The sequence below is a fragment of the Apostichopus japonicus genome, chromosome 7 (genome assembly GCF_037975245.1).
Source record: "Apostichopus japonicus isolate 1M-3 chromosome 7, ASM3797524v1, whole genome shotgun sequence".
NCBI classification, from domain to species: domain Eukaryota; kingdom Metazoa; phylum Echinodermata; class Holothuroidea; order Aspidochirotida; family Stichopodidae; genus Apostichopus; species Apostichopus japonicus.
The window spans coordinates 19,065,982-19,086,348 of record NC_092567.1 but is presented as its reverse complement, the minus strand read 5'-3'; the positions used below and the strand labels follow the sequence as shown (position 1 = coordinate 19,086,348).

The 20,367-nt window shown below is 37.5% G+C and overlaps 1 protein-coding gene across 1 annotated transcript; it reads right to left on the bottom strand.

Moving 5' to 3' along the window:
• Nucleotides 1–1,176: 1,176 nt before the first annotated feature.
• On the bottom strand, nucleotides 1,177–19,109 carry LOC139969609 (acyl-CoA synthetase short-chain family member 3, mitochondrial-like). Its single transcript, XM_071974721.1, has 16 exons — nucleotides 18,506–19,109; nucleotides 17,702–17,846; nucleotides 16,185–16,373; nucleotides 15,666–15,797; nucleotides 12,391–12,534; nucleotides 11,759–11,839; nucleotides 10,260–10,355; nucleotides 9,002–9,153; nucleotides 8,524–8,627; nucleotides 7,903–7,998; nucleotides 7,342–7,408; nucleotides 6,858–6,939; nucleotides 6,458–6,580; nucleotides 5,365–5,464; nucleotides 4,539–4,714; nucleotides 1,177–3,571 (listed from the first exon to the last, which is right to left on the bottom strand). Exons 1-16 carry the CDS (start codon nucleotides 18,883–18,885, stop codon nucleotides 3,494–3,496), a joined length of 2,145 nt encoding a protein of 714 aa, XP_071830822.1. The 5' UTR covers nucleotides 18,886–19,109; the 3' UTR covers nucleotides 1,177–3,493.
• Between the last annotated feature and the right edge of the window lie 1,258 nt (nucleotides 19,110–20,367).

Below are 20,367 nucleotides of genomic sequence, written 5' to 3'. Positions count from 1 at the left end.
CAACATTGACCTCAACATAAAGTGACTCATTTGCCAAAGCCAATTTGCAATCATGAACTGAAGTTGGTCGGAGATAATGAATTCTGATTATGCGATAGCATTTAAGACAATGGTATTTTGGAGTGTAAAATGAAAGGGGAAGGGGTTCGAAGTAGTAGTTTGTTAAAAATGTACTTCCTTTGATGCAAAGAACAGAGGAAATCATTTCTTAATATCACACAAGTTTTACAAAAATGATCTCACTTCTTCCTATTTCTATATTGTTTTTTTATGTAATAAAAAAAACAATTGATGTCTTTCTGTGCCTGATGTGTATAACAATTTGTAATAGATTGGAACAAAAGAAAAAATTAATATGACTTCTATTTTCTTCTGTCTTTTCTAAGCCTGTTAATATGAATGACTGCCCAGGTTAAGAAAGTCTGTCTCTTTGGGAATTTTTATTTTTTGGGGAGGTGGGGGGGGGGAGGGAAGGGAAGGGGTAATATTAGTCTGTTTGGGAGATATAGATTTGAAGATACTTGACCTATAAGGGTGAAAACTTGAGCCTATCTATAATATGACATCACATTTTGAGCCTTTATTGCATAGTTTCTTTGGTGATAAGAGATGGCAGCCTTTGAGAAAATATTGTCAAATACAGAGAGATGATTGTCATATCCAAGTTCATGATTATTCATATGTTGTCCTGTTAACAAATCCCATCATGCATCATTCTACGTAGCGCATGACTTGGAGATAATTGAGGAGTGAGAAAATATAGAGAACGTAATTCGTTACACACATACTCTTGCTGTAGTACTTAAATTACATACATGTACATCCTACCGTCTAACGGTGTATTGCGAGAACTGCCATTTCGGGAGCTTAACCAAGCTGTGCGCCTGTGCATTAGTACTACAAATAAACCATCCGTAATAACAATGATTTCAAAGCTTATATTCTGTGTTGTTTTATTAGTTTGTAACTTTACAACAACCAGGTTGAATTATTCAACATTCACACAAAGTTGAATGCACCCTCAATGTAGCACAAAGATTCATCAGCAGAGATGGATACAGCATTCTACAAAGGGGGGGGGGGGGAGGGGGGTGTTGCCCTTGGTTTGCTGAATGATCATTTTCCATAAATATTGCACTAATAGACAGAAAAATTGAGAAAGGAGAAAATCAACTCTTCAATGATTTTGACATGTTTATTTCTTGATATCCCAGAATGTATTTGGCACTGGTAAATGTTCAACAAACATTTTAGTCATAATAATATTAATGGTTATAAACCTATGAATATATTTTGTGCAAAGTACATAAAAAAAGAGCTGTCTTGTGCTTAAGAAAGGTCCAAATTATTTTTCCTTCCAGGTAACATCGTTCTTAAAGTGGGTTCCGACCAGTGGGGTTGCAAGAACCATGTGTCATGGCCTCACAGTTTGCGGATGATTGATTTACATGATACTAACAACCTTATGATATTGAACAAATTCTTTTTCACCTTTGACTATAGACTTTATAATATAGACTAATAACTAAAGCATATATCTTATTCTCCATAAATGACATGATTTTAAGACAATTTTCCCAAATTTTTTCAAGCAATGATTAAGTTTGCTTCTTATTTTTACATGATTATGCCAAGAGTTTACCCAAAAATATATATTTATTTTATTGCTTTCATAATTAGTACTAATGTGCACTTAATAGTATGATATATTAATTCTACTAAAATTTAGTATCATAAATAGGCAAATTGACCAGCCAACCAAGGTTTTTTTTAGGTCACTTCTTTTTGCATCGATTTATATACCGTCATGTATATTGTGTTACTGTAAATTTGTCTGTTATGACATCCATTTATGACACTGCATGATTTATGTAGTTGTTGCAAAGAAACTAATAAATGAAATGAAATAAATGGAATGAAATGAAATGTTAAGACACTTTCCAAAAAGTTACTCTTGATGATTCTAAGAATTTGACAAACAGAGCTGTTTTCTATTTTGCTAACTTGACGATCCTGGTGCACAGAATAGTCCAATAAGTAAGTAAGAATTAAATATGATTTGCTTGATAAAAAAAATTGGATTAACTGAGGACCAACCATATTGTTGTTCTTTGATTAGACATTACAATATTTCTACTACTGAACAAAAGTGATAATAAAGCAAATTTATGAAGCTTATGTCAAATTTAACGAAGAATGCAGCAATAAAAAAGATTATTTAAGCAAATTTATGAAGCTTATGTCAAATTTAAAGCAAAATGCAGCAATAAAACAAATTATTTAAACTCCTAGGTCATGATATCATACAAATTGAGCCAACAAGAGTCAAAGATCTGTGTATCAAAATCAAAAATTATTTCTTCGTCACCTGGATCGCACCTCCTACAGAGAGATAAAGACACCACCATGCGATGCTTATTTAGCAATATTAACCCATGAAATACATACTTTATGATACCCACGCACAAGAATCTCTAACCAGTTATACATCAACAACACTCAAAGGTGGCCAACAAAAATGTTGTTTTCAATTCTACCGCCGTTTCCTGAGGATTCAAATCAATACAAGAGCTCGATCTAGAGAATTTAGAAAAGGTTTAACAAGCACCCCTCCCCCAACCCCCCTCCCCCTTGGTATCCCCCTCACGCCATCCTTATTAAATGTTTACATCTTCATTAAGTGGTGAAGACCTTCGTCTCATTTCTTGAACATTTCAAGAAACAACAACATTTGAACAACATGATAAATACAACATGATATGGGGAGTTTACTCCTCTGGCTATGATGAAGATTTTCATGATGCAAAAATATAGCATTTTTCTTATATTATCTTATGGTCTCTTGGTTTAAATGCCTTTCAATTAGTAAAACTTGAATACACACACTGAGGGACCTGAATCAAACTTTTTTCATTAAAATCCCATCTCTGCTGATTTTCTGGGATATGTAGAACCACCAGGAGAGTACTCTTGAAAAGTTGCAGCAATATTAAAATTTGGGTCTAAAACCAAAGAACATTAAAGGTAGTGAAGACTCGCGCACAAAGAAACGTCTGATGCCAGTAATCTGTTCGAATGAGGTGTAACAGAATTGTTAGACACCACCATCGATGCCAGAAAATACACACATTAGACACTAGTGTACAGTCAATACATGCAGCTATGGTTAATACCCACAACACAGTGTACATAGCAGCGCTGGACATCTCAGGTCCAGATAAAGAAAACAAGGTATCACATTTCATAACTGTCCCCATTTTGTAGCGACAAGAAGAAAACTTCACTTGCAAGCTACGGAAAGTTAACTTTTTCCAGAGAGTGACACGCAGTTTGGGCGAGTCTTCAATGCCTTTAAGGCTGGATAAAAACAAAAGAATGTGCACCCCTGAGATCACTGGATCCTGAATCACGGTCAAGCCAAGAATGTCTTTGCTCCTTTATAATTGACCTTGCATGCATTCTGTTCATGATTGACTTAACATTGAACCACTTTTTAAGAAATGATTCCTGCTTTCTGCAAGGCCTCTCTTACTTCGCTGTAAGCTGTTGGATCTTCAATTGTAGGAGGTATCTGAGAGGCAAAGAGAAATAGAGAGAGAGGATCTAATAAATTCTTTCTTATGTGATTCATCAACAAAAAAATGTGGAAGTTCCTTTACCAAAGGATGACTGGACCAGCAACTTGACACTCTGCAGAGCGGATACGCGTAGTCTTATCAACAGTTCTGTAGTCAACTACTTTTATCTGAGTACCAAGTACTTCCAAGTATTGGAGGCTCCAAGTACCATAGTCTGAGTTCAGCCATTTTAGAATCCATTTCCAGTACTACAACACTGGTTATAAATCAACTGGCCCCAAATTTGAGGATGCTGAAAAATGCTCAAAAGTTTTCAAAAGTAGCTCTGCATCTCCCAAATATTTCCAGACGTTGAGGAATTGTTAACATTTGACCATTAAAGTTTCGATGTGGAAAACGTCTTGAGGATGTTAGTCAAAACGCTTTTAGTTGAAATTGGACCATGAGTACCATTATGTGAAATTTCTAGCATGTTTGGGGTCAATACTGGTGACCTTTGGCGATTCCTCTAACTCTGGGTCACCATAGTCTGGCCACAGTCCCTGGAATATTGTGTGAGGCCAAGGATTACACCAGTTTCATTCAATGTATCAGAAAAATCTCCATTATTATTTCCAGACAAAAGGAATTGTTTAATTTGACAACTCTCAGTGAGGAACAAGAGAGATCTTTCAGGCTTTGACGGTAAGACGTTTGAAATTTTAAACGTGAGCGACAGTTACTTGACCCTCTAGCATATTTGGGGCCGGCTAACAATGATGACATATAAAGTCACTAAACTTGTGACAATCTAATCAAAATTATTTACACTGCTGGTTGATATCATTTGTTACATTGTTAACAAGCCGCTAGGATCAAGAGAAAACTGACGTTAAATGTTATTCTGACAAAGGGATTTCAACAATTGACCATTGTTGAAATTTCCCGAATCCATGTCACATGTTTTAACGAGTGACCAACCTTAAATTCCTCTCCGTTTGCCATCGCAGCCACAGTCTGTCTTGATATTTTCCCTGATCTGGTCCTTGGTAGTTTTGACACGACCACAGCACTCTTGAAAGCAGCCACTGGTCCGATACTGTCCCTGACACAGTGAATCACCTCTTTAACAATTTGGTCTTCAGACTTGGTGACCCCTTATAAAAAATTTTAAAAAATATCAGGAAATATCACTTTAAATCAGCAACTTTATATGATCTCTAACCCTTTTAGAATTTTTTTTTTTAACTTTTAGCCTTAAATCACTTTAAATCAGCAACTTTATATCTCTAACCATTTAAGAATTTTTTTTTTAGCTATTAGCTTTTTTGAGATTATTTAAGTAAGACACATGCAGACATACATACACCATAATACATCACTTCTGGTGTTGTCTTAGCTTATTAACGTAATGCAAGTGGGATGCCTAAGAACCTGATCACAGCAAAATACAAAAACGTTACTGGTAGGTGCATCTCTAGTGAATTTTTAATAGCTTTCTCAATTACGAGAGACTTCCTGGTTGTAAAACGCACACTCCCCATATATCTGCCACTCTTGACAATATCCCTTACTGATTTTAAGGCACGTTAAGCCACACATTAAGAATAAAAACACTTTCTTCTAATGTCACTTTCTCTTTCTAACTTAATGCATCATGAAACACCCAATCCTACTATGTCCCTCTAGACAATAACACTTCCAAATTTTCAGATACAATAAGACATGTTAAGACACATATTAACCGCAAGACACCTCGTCTAACATTGTCTTTTCTAACTACATGTGAATAGAAGACTTTGCATACCTGATCGTAAAACACACAGTCCTACAGGCACATGTCCCTTCAGGCTGTCCTTCAGTCCAATGGTAGCACACTCCACAATGTCTCCTTGATTGACCATAGCCTGGAGTGAGAAATGAGGACCAATCAAAAACATGATCATTTCTCTGACATGTCTAACAATTCTACTTTTAATTAATTTATAGTTATATATTAGTAAATGAATAATACAAAACTGATAGGGAGTTTTTAGGCAAAGGAAAAAAGGAATGAAATTTATGAGTCTAGAACAGGATTTTAAGACCAGGGACCTCTGGGTTACAAACCCCAGGGCTCTACCAACTGCACAATCCAACCCTTGTTAGTTGGTGGCCATCCCTTAAATAGCCATTTCTTTGCTTCAGGGAGGGGAGGGTTGGGGCGGGGCAGTTTGAAGCCACACTACCATGCAACCAGGGGTTATGCTCCGCTTTCATTCGATACAACCCAGAAACCAGCAGGCCAGATATTTCATGAGAAATTCAGTTTTTCAGTCGGTGAGCTCTACCATTCTAGCCATAAATTTCTTGGCTCTTTCCAATTTTATGAATCAAAGTAAGAGAGCCTGACTTTTTCATCCTAGCAGGATCATCTCCAGTGGCACACAGTAAAGAAGATCCCGCTGAGATCACAACTTCAGGCCCTCTAACTTTCATACAGTATGACACAGGTTTCTTTGGAAGATAATTGTTAACAGTTCATTCTCTCTCGTTTGGCACTACTTTAACCATTAGCGTTAGTGAAAATCATATCGCAGGCAAATCACATTGATTATAGACCTAGAGGGATGATGACTCTATTGTGCAGTGTTGTAACAAGTACAGGTAAGTCAATACATGTCATATGTGAAGTCACCCTAACTTTGTGAAGTGTTTTTTTTTCTTCTCACTCGACCTGGCCAAAAAATGAAGTGTCCTTATAACGACTCTGACATTAATTGTGACAGATATAAGCTGACGGACAGATCAATCCTGGTCATCTCTGTATCAGCTCTACTAATATAAGCTTAAAGAATTGCTTCAGACCTGAGCAAAATCTTACATCACACAATGGACTTAAATGAAATGACAAAGCTGACCTCTTCAACAGCACTAGCAGAGATGCGATGTCCGGCGACATTGATGACATCATCAACCCTGGCATTGATGGATATGAAGTCATCTGGGTGATGTATTCCAGCGTCCATTGTATCGTAGTAACCCTGAGGAGTGACCAACGAACATAGAAAAGAAATATCTTTCATAAAGGCACCAAAACAAATATTGTTTGTGAGAACTAACCTACATCAAACAATGTGAAAGTTTCCATTTTTGTGAAAACAAAGTTAAAAAGTGAAAACCAAGGTTTTAAACCACCAATATCACATAATCGCCCAGTTATTCTCATATATAACATCTGCAATAAATGGGCCTGTTAGACACTTTGATTGAATGGCACAAGATCTGGTTTAATGTTTGTATTCAAGAAAGCACACTTACAGGAAATTTTTGAAAATAGGTAGTCACAAATCTATCGCCTTGTTGCCATAGTGATGAGAATGAACCAGGAGGAAGTGGTAACCTGGCAAAAAGGAAAGAAACAGATGTGAGATTCAGATTTGTGGGACTGACATATCAAGAATAAAATTCTGCTGAAGGAAACCTGTTAAGAAATTGCATGTTAAGTAGAAAGGTTGTGGACACTTTTAGCAAGTTCAACATGCTATAACTTTTGGACAATACACATGTTAAAGATAACAATGGCTACACAAAACAATTTTTAAAGTAGTACTAATTCTCACAAAACCTCAGATTATCTCGATTTTAATGAGTTTAATCCCCACTCGCAACATGTAAACACTTGTGACACGAAATAAGTTCCCTATTCCAGTCCCCTCCAGGCCTCTCTGCTTCCTCCCTCCCTTCCTCCCACCACCCTTCCCCGGCATCCCATAGATGTGAAGCAGTCATTTCGTTGACTTACTTGACTGCAATGTTACCAAGTTGTCCCCTGCTCACTTCTTGTCCATTGTCACTGTCCAAGACATGAACTACAATAACAAAAAAATTGAAAGGTTAAAGGTTATATTAATGAATATGTATAAGTTTCAACAATATCCATCATTGCTTAAAGGAATATATAAAAAAAAAACTGTTGTGAGAAAAAAAAAACTAACAAAGAAGAAAGCAACCTTTCCTTTCACTGTCCTGCAAGAACACTAACTGAAGAAATAGCATGCTAATGAGTCATTTTATTTGTAAGTTTCAACCAGAATGCAAAAATGCATTGTGGTTTCGATGATGTAACATGAGCAGTTTTCTTCATGAATCTGACGTAATGTATAGTGAGGGTATACGATTTGACCTATGATGACCCCAAATGACCTTTGACCCCCCCAAAAAAATACAATAGGCTTCTTTAACTAAATGTGGTACTTCTGCACACTATATTAGATTTCAAAAACAAGTCATCACCAGTGAGTTTTCCTGCCTCAAGTCGAGTCATCTATGAAGCAACGACCATCAACAATAAATGATGACTCACCATCCCAGCCAGGCACTGGTTTACCGATGGACTGGTCCCTCGCTGTAGCTTCGTCTCCTAGACCAAGACAGGTGGCAGTTATGGCCCATCCAGTCTCTGTTTAAAAATTTGGGCAGAGAGAAAATCAATTCTACATAGAAAACAATGTCAGAACATCTAGTTGCAACATGGTATTTAAATGACCAAATGCATACCATTTTTTTTGGGGGGGGGGGGGGGGTTAATAGAATTTGGTAAATAAAAAATAATAATAATTGTTGACATGAAATATGACAACCCCAGACTATAGATCATAATGAAGGCTGATAATATCAGCCTGAATAATAATAGCAGTCTGATTGGCTGTTAAGAAACCACACGTGCATGTGTGAGACGCCAAATAACTTACACTTCACGCTTAATTAGGATTTGGGGGTTATTTTAGAAAACCATTTAAAATGGAAAAAAATGTGGATTTCTCTCAGATGAAAAATCCACCTTTTCTTTGCTGGTCAGAGCTCAAACCCTGAGCATGAATGACCATTATTTAATTTTCTAGCATATAAGGGGGAGGGGGAGGGGGAGGGGAAGGGGAGGGGAAATAGTGATAAACCTTAGACCAAGTGGTGTTCATAGGAGTACCTGTTTGCCACCAGTGGTCAATGACTGGAACCTTGAAGGTTTCTCTACACCAGTGCAGGGTTTCGTGATCACAGATCTCCCCGGCAACAAAGAGATTTTTGAAGCTGTGAGAGGTAAAGAACACAACGTAGTTGTTTGTATATATACATTTGTTTGTCAGTGGGGATTTAATTGAAAGAGGGAAGAGAAACAACTTTAAAGCCAACTGTGACAGATCTTGGTATGAGGTGACCAGGCTGAAGGGGAGGATCAAGGAGAAGCCAATGATACGATTTTGGTGAATGTATGAAGGGCAGTGTCAAAAAAAGTCTGAACAATTGGGAAGGGGTGGGGTTGAGGGTAGAACGAAGAAGAGAGAGTCAGAGGAAAGATTGCAGTCCCCAAAACTTCCACACAAGTGTGACAATGAGGGCTTTGTTCAATATCTACGATGGGGAATGTCAAATCCATGCCAAAATCCTCCCCAATGGGTACTTACTTTGGAAAAGAGTAACTCTTGGAATGATTGCCGTCAAAATCTTCTTTACGGATGGCCCTCAGGGCTGTGGGTGCCGTGAACATACTTGTGACATTGTGATCCTGAATGACACGGAAGAAAGCTCCAGGATCCGGCGTACCAACGGGTTTGCCCTGAAAATAGAGATAAATATTAATATCAAAACTGACATTCAAGTTGGATATATATATATATATATATATATATATATATATATATATATATATATATATATATATATATATACTTTTGAATGATGGAAGAGGAATTTATTCTATTAACCACCCTGGTGAAAATTTGTATTCAATTCCTACATACTGTTTTTGACATATCAATCATTGAAATTGGTCCCAGCTTGCACCAGAAGTGAACTTGAAGCAAACAGGTGAGTCATCATAGATGCATATTCAAACAATATTTTTGGTTTTTCTTTAAGATTTGTATCGGAGTTCCTTCTTCAAAACTGAGCTGCATCTCAATATGAATATACCCCATGATTGGTAATTTGGTATACTGCTACCCTCACATACCCTGAAGATAAAGTTAAACCACTACCCTAACCCAAGATCCATACAACCCGGTGAACAATTGAGAGGGTGGTGGCCAATTGGCTAAGGCGTCGGACTCGTGATCCAAGGATTGCTGGTTCGATTCATGCCTAGTTCATTACATTGTGTCATTGGGCAAGATGCTTTATCTCACTTGCCTCTCTCCACCCAGGGGTTAAATGGGTACCTGTGAGGTAACTTGTCATTGGGCGCAGTATATAACTGCTGCCGACTGGAGGGATTGTCTCCGGGACAGGTTATCATTGACCAGGGGTAATATAACGTCTGTAAAGCACTGTGAGACCTATCGCTGGTATAAAGCGCTATATAAATATAAAAATAAAATAAAGCAAAGCAAAGCACCTTGCTTGCCAGTCTTCGCTACACATAAAATACTATTTTGGGCCCTTAATCACAGCTAGGAATTTTTGTGAAATGGTCAAACAAATACCCAGTCATGGGAGCATCTGTGAGCTGGCATAAACTGGTCTTTGTGCTTAACAAGATAGTTCAGTCACTTTCACTGAATGTCCTTCTGTTAAAAATATGTTTGTCATATACAAACAGAGAGTGTACAAGAATTGGAATGGGAAAAATATGGTTTGCAGTCATTAGGGTAGGCAAAGGGAATCCTTTGGGGTAGGAAAAGGGGACCTAAAGGAATGGATTAAAGTTATTTATAAGGTACCAACCTCATAAAGAACTGTGGTGTTCCTATGCAGGAGGGGTGCATAACAGATGTATGAATGGCCAACGACCCAACCAAGGTCAGAAGCAGCCCACCAGACCTGTACAGGAAGGATAGATTAGAAAAATTTACCGCTATTACAATATTTATGCTTTACGGAGATTCAAAGACAACACACTATATGAAAGGACATGGCGAATTGTTTATCCTGCAACATTTATCCGTATAGTTAAAAAACTTAGAATCATATTCACTTGTATAGTTTTTGTGAAAGTGATACAGATCTATAAGCATATATAACATAGCACACATCTTTACACCATAGGATCTGTTACATAGCAGATATATGTCAGTTACACCACAGAACCATGTTACATAGCACACATCTGTACACCATAGGATCTGTTATATATCAGATATGTCAGTTATACACCACAGAACCATGTTACATAGCACACATCTTTACACCATAGGATCTGTTACATAGCTGATATATGTCAGTTACACCACAGAACCATGTTACATAGCACACATCTTTACACCATAGGATCTGTTACATAGCAGATATATGTCAGTTACACCACAGAACCATGTTACATAGCACACATCTGTACACCATAGGATCTGTTATATATCAGATATGTCAGTTATACACCACAGAACCATGTTACATAGCACACATCTTTACACCATAGGATCTGTTACATAGCTGATATATGTCAGTTATACACCACTGAACCATGTTACATAGCACACATCTTTACACCATAGGATCTGTTACATAGCTGATATATGTCAGTTATACACCACTGAACCATGTTACATAGCATACACCTTTACACCATAGGATCTGTAACATAGCTGATATATGTCAGTTATACACCACAGAACCATATTACATAGCACACATCTTTACACCATAGGATCTGTTACATAGCTGATATGTCAGTTATACACCAATGCAAAATACATAAAATATTCTAGCTTTACACCACATAATCTACTACATATCAGCTGTACAACATTAAATCTATATTACATAGCATGTAAGGTGTGTTAGCTCAGTGGTTAACGCCGGTGCCTTTCAATCATAAGGTCCCCAAGTCGAGTCACTCCAAGATTAATGTATGTAGTCCAGTTACAGAGTTGTTGACAATTGACAATTCATAATCATGGACATTAAATATGAAAGTTAGAGACTGACTTCGGTCAGCTTGCGGCTTTGATAAGCCAATGATGGCTTCTTCGCGAGTTCCTGCTTGCAGGAGGATCTAATATATATACAAATACATACATGTATACATCTTAGCTATCCACCATGGCACTGAACCATATAACATCCTAAATGATCTGTGATGATTATCCTACAACACTTTGGTGTGGATGATATTATTTTGAGCACCTATGCATGTAATTTGTGAGCATCTATGCATGAACTTATTCCAGTCCCATTTCTCATATATAAAAAAAAAAAACAGCATCACCTTGAGTCTATAAACCTACCTCTCCAGGTTCCATGCCGTAAATATTTTTCATCGTCCAATATAAAACTACTGCATATCCTGCACTTGGACGCACTGGGGCCTCAAGTAGAAATAAAGCAAATGAGATTAAAACATTGGGTTTTCTCCAGAGTCAAATTATGTAGAAAATTTATAAATGATTCACAGGTCGATGACAATTAAAAAGTCATAGATACATATTAAAACAAACATTCTACATGTAAATCCTAGTTTTGTAGACCTGTGCTTCAGTCCAAATTCTAAGATTTTGCGAAACCTAACAAATATGCAAATATCGATTAATAACATTTGTTACTATTAAATACAATTAACAAGGGAGTAAATATTGATTCCAGGGTGACAAACAATTGTTTGATTGTATTGTTATGGCATTTTTAGTATTAAAAAATAATCCAATATTTTGCAAACAAAATTTATGCCAAAAGTTGCTTCAATGTGAAAATAAAACTTTATTCTTTATTTCTTAAGATACACAGAATCAACGAAAAGTAAAGCATTTTATGTCTGTTCTATAAAATGGAGTGATTCACTCTGTCTCCAATTCACCTGACACAGCTTGCATCTTCAGTTTTACCACTTAAGTTTGCCGAAACTTTGCTACTGCGAACTCACCTTCGGCAATCCTGTGGTCCCTGACGTGTATAAGATATAAAGTGGATCCATGGCTCCGACTGGCACGCAGTCATGAGGCTTGGCGTCACTAACGGCACTACTCCATTGAAGGTCACGACCTTTGACCATGTCAGCTTCTGGATACTGCAGGAAGGAATCGGAAGAAAATGGAGGAATGACAACAGGAAGTGCAACTTATTCTCATAAATTATGAAGAAAAGTACCTCTTAAACAATGGCTAATCATTTTCAACTGCAATTGAATTACTATATGTTCTGTATATGAGCTTGTTGTAGTGACTTGTGAAATATACGGTCCATGTATATGTGCTTAAAGTTAGTCAATTTTTGTTGTTTTTCAAAAAGTAGTTTCCTGGAGGTCTTTACCCTCCAAAATGTTCTCAGACATTTTTAAGGAAACACATAAGATGCCTGAATGTCTCAGTGAGGACAATTTCCTTGAAGGTTTTAATGAAAACAGTTCAAGAATTTTGACCAGAGGTGACCGTATTTGCATATCTAGCATATTTGGGGCCAATACCGCATACCATTAAACAGTGTCTTTTCAACCAAAAATGTTTGATTCAATTGGTAAGTAGCTCATAATCACATGATGACAGACACACTGATTTTAAATGATGATTATTACACAGGGGCAGGATATTGGATTAAGGACTTTTCCTGGTTATTGCTCGGACCAACCAGGTCTTACCTTTTGGTTGCCCAAAGAGCAAATTTGGGTGTCCAACTAAGTGTACAATACTAAATATTACCAATATTTACCCTGTAGGAGAGATGAATAGGTTTATATGTAACATAATTTCATATGTAACTGCAGTAAAAGGTAACCAGGGAATAATTTAGCATTCAAATGTTATGTAGCATTTATTTAAGGCTCAATTTTTTTTTCTCTCATTGAATACTGTAGTTCCTGTGTAGAAGACTACAATTTACCTCTTGAAACTTGTACAGCAACTTGAACATTTTGTGTAGTGTTTTGCGATATGATACAAGATAAAGTTTTCCCTGGCAACTAAATAACTCAGTGAGAAACTGTATAAAACACACAAATATGTATGCAGTGCTCATGTATATTTATTTTTCAGCAGACAAACCCTGCTGTTCTACTCTTAACTGATACCGTCATATCTTTAGCCTGTTTGCTATGTAACTCTGTCATCTGTTAATCTTATCTTTATGTACATTGTTCACGTTTCAAAATCTATGTTTGATATCTACTGTTTGTTTGTTTCAACATGAATGAAGTTAACAATAGTTTTGGTGTTATCACTACATGAATATTGCTATAGACCAGAACAAAACTGCAAGCTTGCAAGTTTTGAAAGGTTGTAAAGATTACGACTTATCTCTTAAAAGGAGCTAGTAGTAGTAGTAAGTTGAGTCTCGTCTATCGGACATGCTCAGTGATTAACCTCCGCCACGTATCACGATCTTGCGCAAGGTTTATTGCTTCCTCAAAATTGTTAATGTTAACGTCCTTAAATTGCGACTTTATTTTTCCAAGCAAGGTAGTCACGGGCCTTCCTACTGGTTTAGCAGTATGTCTCAATGCTTCTCTTAAAGCAACCTTTGCTGGAGCGTCCTCCTGGAGTCTTGCTACATGACCGTAAAATCTCAATCTCCTATGTGCGACTATGGAGCTATCCAAACAAAATATCCTGTAGTTTGTCTTACTATACACAGCTTCATCCTGTAGTTTGTCTTACTATACACAGCTTCATTCTGTTTTTCTAAATAATCTGTCGAGATAGATGTACAACTGCATTATGTGCAATTACAGTAAAAGGAAACTGAAAATTTCAATGAGAAACTACAGGCTACCATATTAGTGTAGTAAATATGACCAATTATACCTCTACTGATCACAAAATTTATTTTTGCAGCTTAATTCATTTAACACTGAATGCAAGTGTTCTTAATGCAATTTAATGATTTGACAATGATTATAGTGATGTATTGCTACTCAACATATCCCATTAATATGTAATCCAGTTTTCTTTCATAAGTTCTAGTCATTCCAAATTCATCCATTTATAATAGTTAAGCATGCACATCCAGACACCAAATCATCAACTTCAACACCATGTGTGCATGAAACATTTGGTTTTGTATGGTTTGGTTTGATGTGGTTCGATTGGTTTTGGTTGGTTTGGTGAAAATGGTTTAAGTTTGGTATGTTTTGGTTTGGTGTCGGTTCAATTGGTTTAGTTAGGTATGGTTTGGTTCAAATGGTTGAGCTGAATTGGTATGGTTTGGATTGTGTGGTTTGATTGGTATAGGTTGGTTTGGTTTGGTGTGGTTTGATTGGTTTTGGTTGGTTTGGTGAAATTGGTTTTAATTTGGTATGTTTTGGTTTGGTGTCGGTTCCATTGGTTTAGTTTGGTATGGTTTGGTTCAAATGGTTGAGCTGAATTGGTATGGTTTGGATTGTGTGGTTTGATTGGTATAGGTTGGTTTGGTTTGGTGTGGTTTGATTGGTTTTGGTTGGTTTGGTGAAATTGGTTTTAATTTGGTATGTTTTGGTTTGGTGTCGGTTCCATTGGTTTAGTTTGGTATGGTTTGGTTCAAATGGTTGAGCTGAATTGGTATGGTTTGGATTGTGTGGTTTGATTGGTATAGGTTGGTTTGGTTTGGTGTAGTTTGATTGGTTTGGTGAAATTGGTTTTAATTTGGTATGTTTTGGTTTGGTGTTGGTTCGATCGGCTTAGTTTGGTAAGGTTTGGTGTGGTTCGATTGGTTGAGCTTAATAAGTATGGTTTGGTGTGTGTGGTTTGATTGGTATATAGGTTGGTTTGGTTTGGTATGGTGTGGTTAGATTGGTCTTGGTTGGTTTGGTGAAATTGGTTTTAGTTTGGTATGTTTTGGTTTGGTGTTGGTTCGAATGGTTTTGTTTGGTATGTTTTGGTGTGGTTTGATTGGTTGAGCTTAATTTTTATGGTTTGGCTTGTGTAGCTTGATTGGTATAGTTTGGTATGGTTTGGTATGGTGTGGTTAGATTGGTTTTGTGTTATTCGGTAGATTTTGCTTTGTTTGCATTTCTTTATGTTGGTTTTGTATATATTAGTTTGGAATGGATTTGGTGTGGCTTGTCTAGTTTGGTGTGGTCCATTTGGTTTAGGTGTGTTGGTTTTGTGCTTTTTCTGGATTTATCACATTTTGTAAACTATGAAACAAAGAAGAACCTATTTCAACATTTCAGAGAGACAAAAGACATCTTTTGTAGACACAAGTCATATGACAAATGTGTTTACTTACCCCTGTCCTGTTGTGGATGATACAAGTCTTTGGTTTATGGTCACTCATTTCAATGGCAGCATCTAACAAACCCTTATAGTTGACTGTCCTGGACGGTTCGATGCCAACATTAGCCGAGACTATCACTTTAGGCTGAGGAAACATTTTCATTTAGAATATTTTACTCTGTTATGAGTTGATATTATTAGTCCAATCATTTACAACTTCTTTTAAGGATTACATGTCGTAATATATACAAGAGCCCAATTATCAGGCCAACACGTACCAAAATTATTAGACTAAAATACTTACTCCCTTTATAATAACAAATGGTAGACCACTGCACATCTGAACCATCGGATCTTATCAATAAAGTGAGGCAGGGTACTGGTGGTGTCTGGGTTTCTTCACTTGAAGAAATTTTAGTTTTGTGGCAGCAACTGTGGCCAAGATGGAATATTGAAAATTTGGACTATTTTTATGGGATTTTTTTTTCCTCAGAAAACTATTTTGAGAAACCAAGAAAGACGAATGACTAACCTTACAGTGGTTAATTCGAACTGAGAGTTCTTTGGAAGCAAACCCACCGAAGACCAAGCTATGTATGGCACCCAATCTAGCCGTGGCTAACATGGCAACCACAGCTTGGGGTACCATAGGCATGTAGATCAGTACAATATCACCCTTCTGAATACCTTGGTCTACCAATACCCTGCTGAATCGAGACACCTGCAATGATAAAACAATGATTTAATGTAAAATAACAACAAGAATGCAATGGAAATAGTCAAATCTTCGAAAACAATTTTCCTTTCAACATCAAAACTAATTTCATCCCAGTTTGTAAATGTAAAGGCCTTATGACCTTTCTATATGTTTTTGGCCTCGACTATGTTATATTTAATTTCAGCATGTTTCTCCACCACATAGTTGATTTTGGCAGCTCTGGAGTCTATTGGTATTTAATAATACTGTTTTACTTGATGTATTCTGCCCTGGATGCATAGTAACTATGTCAGACAAGCGCTATTTATTGTTCTCGGATGTGTTTCGTCATCGTTCATTAGGTATTAAACTAACCCAGGACCACAACACATGGTTATTCCTTTCGGAACAGTTCTTAAACACTATACCTGTGTCTGCCATTACTAGCTGTATGCACGGTGTTTTCATTACCTGACACTTGTAGTGGCATATATGGAATACACAGACTTCATATCGCACCAATATTTCTGCTGGTATAGCTGCATATGTATTTATTGTTGCAGTATTCGGAATAACTATAGGGACCTACCAGTTTTTGTTTTGTCCATCCTCACATATGCAGAACAGTGTGTGGAGTTTACGATTGATATGTTCTTGCAATTATTATGCAAATTATTTTATAACCTGCTGCTTGATCCCTTATGGATGATATTAAAATAGAAGCCACTAAACGGATTATCTCTGCAGAAAAATACCTCATCTTTCAGATCGTTTGATATTCTTACCATTATAATGCATATTATCTTATATACTGCTGTGTGATCCCTAGCTTTTTGTCTAATTTCCTCTCCATCTAGCATTTTTACGACCAGAAGGCCCATGGCGAATAACCAATATCATGCCGGTAATCTGACCTAGTTACGAATGAGGTGTAACAGAAGTGTTAGACACCACCATCGATCCCAGAAAATACACACACAGCTTGCTGCCGTCGGTAATTAGACACTAATGTACAGTCAATATAAACAGCTTCGGTCAATACCCACAGCGAGGTGTAGATAGCAGCGATGGACATCTCAGGTCTAGATAAAACATAACAAGGTATCACGTTTCATTACTGTCTGCATTTTGTAGCGACAAGAAGAAAACTTCACTTGCAAGCAAAGTTAACTTTTTCAGAGCACGGCATGCAGTTTGGGCGAGTCTTCAATGCCTTTAAGTTGATACTCTAGGAAGCATATATACCCCCACCCATCTATATTGGGTTGTCATTCTTCTGGTTGCTAGAGCAAGCATCATAAAATTAAATTAGAAAGAGGTCACTTAAACAGATAATCTCTGCAGAAGAGTACCTCATCTTTGAGATCGTTAAACGTCAACTTTTCAATTCTGTCGGTGACCGGACTGTCGTGAATAATGGCTACTTGCTCCCCGTGGCCGTCGTTAACGTGTCTGTCTATGGCATTGTGGCAAATGTTCATCTCTCCTCCAACAAACCTGTTTTAAAGCGGAGGAAAAGTATGTTGATCTTACAAAGCGAGACAGGGTGTAATAAGGAGGCAGTGAAACTGTTAATGTTTGCAATCTTGATGACATAATACTGTAGGTTTCATAGCATGTAATCAGGTTTTTTGGGAGTACAAGGAAACAGTCCTTATCATCTTATGCAAGGTGGTATAGTCATGTAGCAGGAATTACAGTAGGTGGTATCACCCAGCAAAATGTTTTACAGGAGTGGAAAAATTTCTGTACTTGTAAACAGATCGCTTCCCTCACGACACTAGTCACCAGCTATGCCAAGGCTCGTAGTATGAGCTATTGTGTGACAATGCAACTCATGATCAATTAAAAGTCCTACTCTTAGTTTATGATTCCATGACACTTCCACGCCTGGGAAAACCAATATAACAGACCCTATACAAAATACAATATATATTGTATACAACAGACCTAATTTCTTAGCCTAAACTAAAGTAGTAAGACAACATTATGATAATAGAGGATATGTCATATGCCTGTAGCCAGGCTAGATTAGGGCCTATACTGTAGATATTAACTAGGTAAAGTCCAAGTTAAGGGCTTGTCATTTACTATCTTAGCACCTAGCTTAGGGAACAAGCCTTGTCCTGTGTCACAACTCAAAATATTTGGTCTACCATTTTGTAAACGGCTGGTCATCATTGTCCAAGACTTGGTTCCACCGCTTAAACCACTCCAAGTGATCGGCAGCTTCTCCCCAGAATTCATCAGGTTTTGTAAGTGATTTATGATAAGCGTCGCTGTAAGTTGACAAACATTTCAACCCACTGGTAGAATTCAAGAGCTCAAAGTGTTTAACTTGTTTTCTGAGGCTCAGTGGTCTAAGATGCCAATGGTTGCTCGGATAACCCGTATGCGCAGCAACCGTAACGTTATTTCTAACGTTACGGTAACTCAACGGTATGTTACTGTTAGTGTTTCTGCCTTGCAGTCCGTCGGAAACGTTTAGGCCACTCCATGATGACCTGGGAAAATATCTGATTCGATGAATTAACATTTCTTATTCCCGACATTAAAATTACGCACAACTTTGTGTGATATTTGAAATTCAACTTGGCCTAGCGTTCGATTCGTCCTTCAGCCTATATGCAATGAACTGAGACTGTAGCGCAGATGTACGTATGTGTGTTTGTTTTTGGTGAGCCTATCCAGTATTTGCAAACATGTCCTATGGGTTATCAAGCAAGCTTGTACTGCATATCCAGGGTATATTTAGGCACCTTGGTTTTAATCCAACTTATCATACAATGTACAATTGCAACCGTTATCGGAAGCAGAGGGAAAGAGAGGAGCTCAGAGGCGTAGGGAGGTGTATACCACACATTATTTATATCAGACAGCCGAGATGAGGCCAGAGGAGCAGTAAAAGGGAGATGGAGAACGGAGGGGTGGGAGACGGAGAAAGAGGAAAGGAGGCGATTGGAAACGGAGAAGAAACATATGCAATGATATATGGACCAAAGCATGAAGAAGGCCTAATTGGAGCCTGGATATAGTACAGCCCGAGGAACCTTAATTGGGAGAGGGGCCTGGAATAGGAGAATTGAGAAGGGACTCTGGTTAGGATCGCCTGGATAACGATATAAGTTAGCCAACGGGTTTTTTTTTTTTTTTTTTTTTTTTTTTTGCGGTTGTTTGATTAGTAGATGATATGATACACGCATAACTTGCAGCACCTCCCGCATTAATCGATTGTTCTTATATCTGCAGCGGAAGTGTGTTTCCCCCTCAGCATCTCCCCGTCTTGATCAGCCCTTGACCGCTATCTGAACTATATGGGGGGGGGGGGGGGGTATCGATGATATCGTAGGTAGCTCGGTTCCATATGCGCGGCTGTAACAATGCCCTGTATATTCCCTAATTAGCTATTTCTTCACATGATTTTATAAATTATTTACGATGCGTTTTGCTATTGTTATCACTATTTCATGCCAAAAATTAAACGAACTGAAAGATGAATGTAGTGCTATCACATTATATGATGCATTTTCAACTAACAAATAATATCTTAAAAAGCAACAACGACATATACTTTAAGTACGACACTGAAAATAGAAGTCTGCCATACGGAGAAATCCTGTACCACCTGAATCATAAATTATCTATGCACTGTAAATATGTAAACGCCCTCTATTTCAGATTTCGCTCCACCATCCTTTCATTTCGCTTTTGTAGATATGTATCCTCAATTTGTAAATATTATGGAGCAGTTATCTGTAAACACCCACCCTGACGAGAAGGAAACGGGGGGGGGGGGGGAGCGGGCCATGGGATACAGCCGTGGGACCTGGAGTCAATTAGTGGACAGTGGAAATTATTGTTGCCTAAAAACATTTTATCATATTCGTAGTATAAAGAAACCGTCTTGAAGACTTTCTGAAAAGGCAACATTGTGACAAAATTGTCAATGAGACCCAACTTGGCTTACGTGCCCCTTATCTGTGAATCTGGGATTTCCTATTGTGGATTTTAACGACCC

Excerpts from the sequence above, each read along its gene's own strand:
- LOC139969609 (XM_071974721.1), bottom strand. The coding sequence starts at position 18,885 with ATGTTAATTCATCGAATCAGATATTTTCCCAGGTCATCATGGAGTGGC. Across the intron at positions 5,465-6,457 it reads CTGCTAGTGCTGTTGAAGAG|GCTATGGTCAATCAAGGAGA; the intron begins GTCAGCTTTGTC and ends TTCTCACTCCAG. Across the intron at positions 3,572-4,538 it reads CAAACGGAGAGGAATTTAAG|ATACCTCCTACAATTGAAGA; the intron begins GTTGGTCACTCG and ends TTTGCCTCTCAG.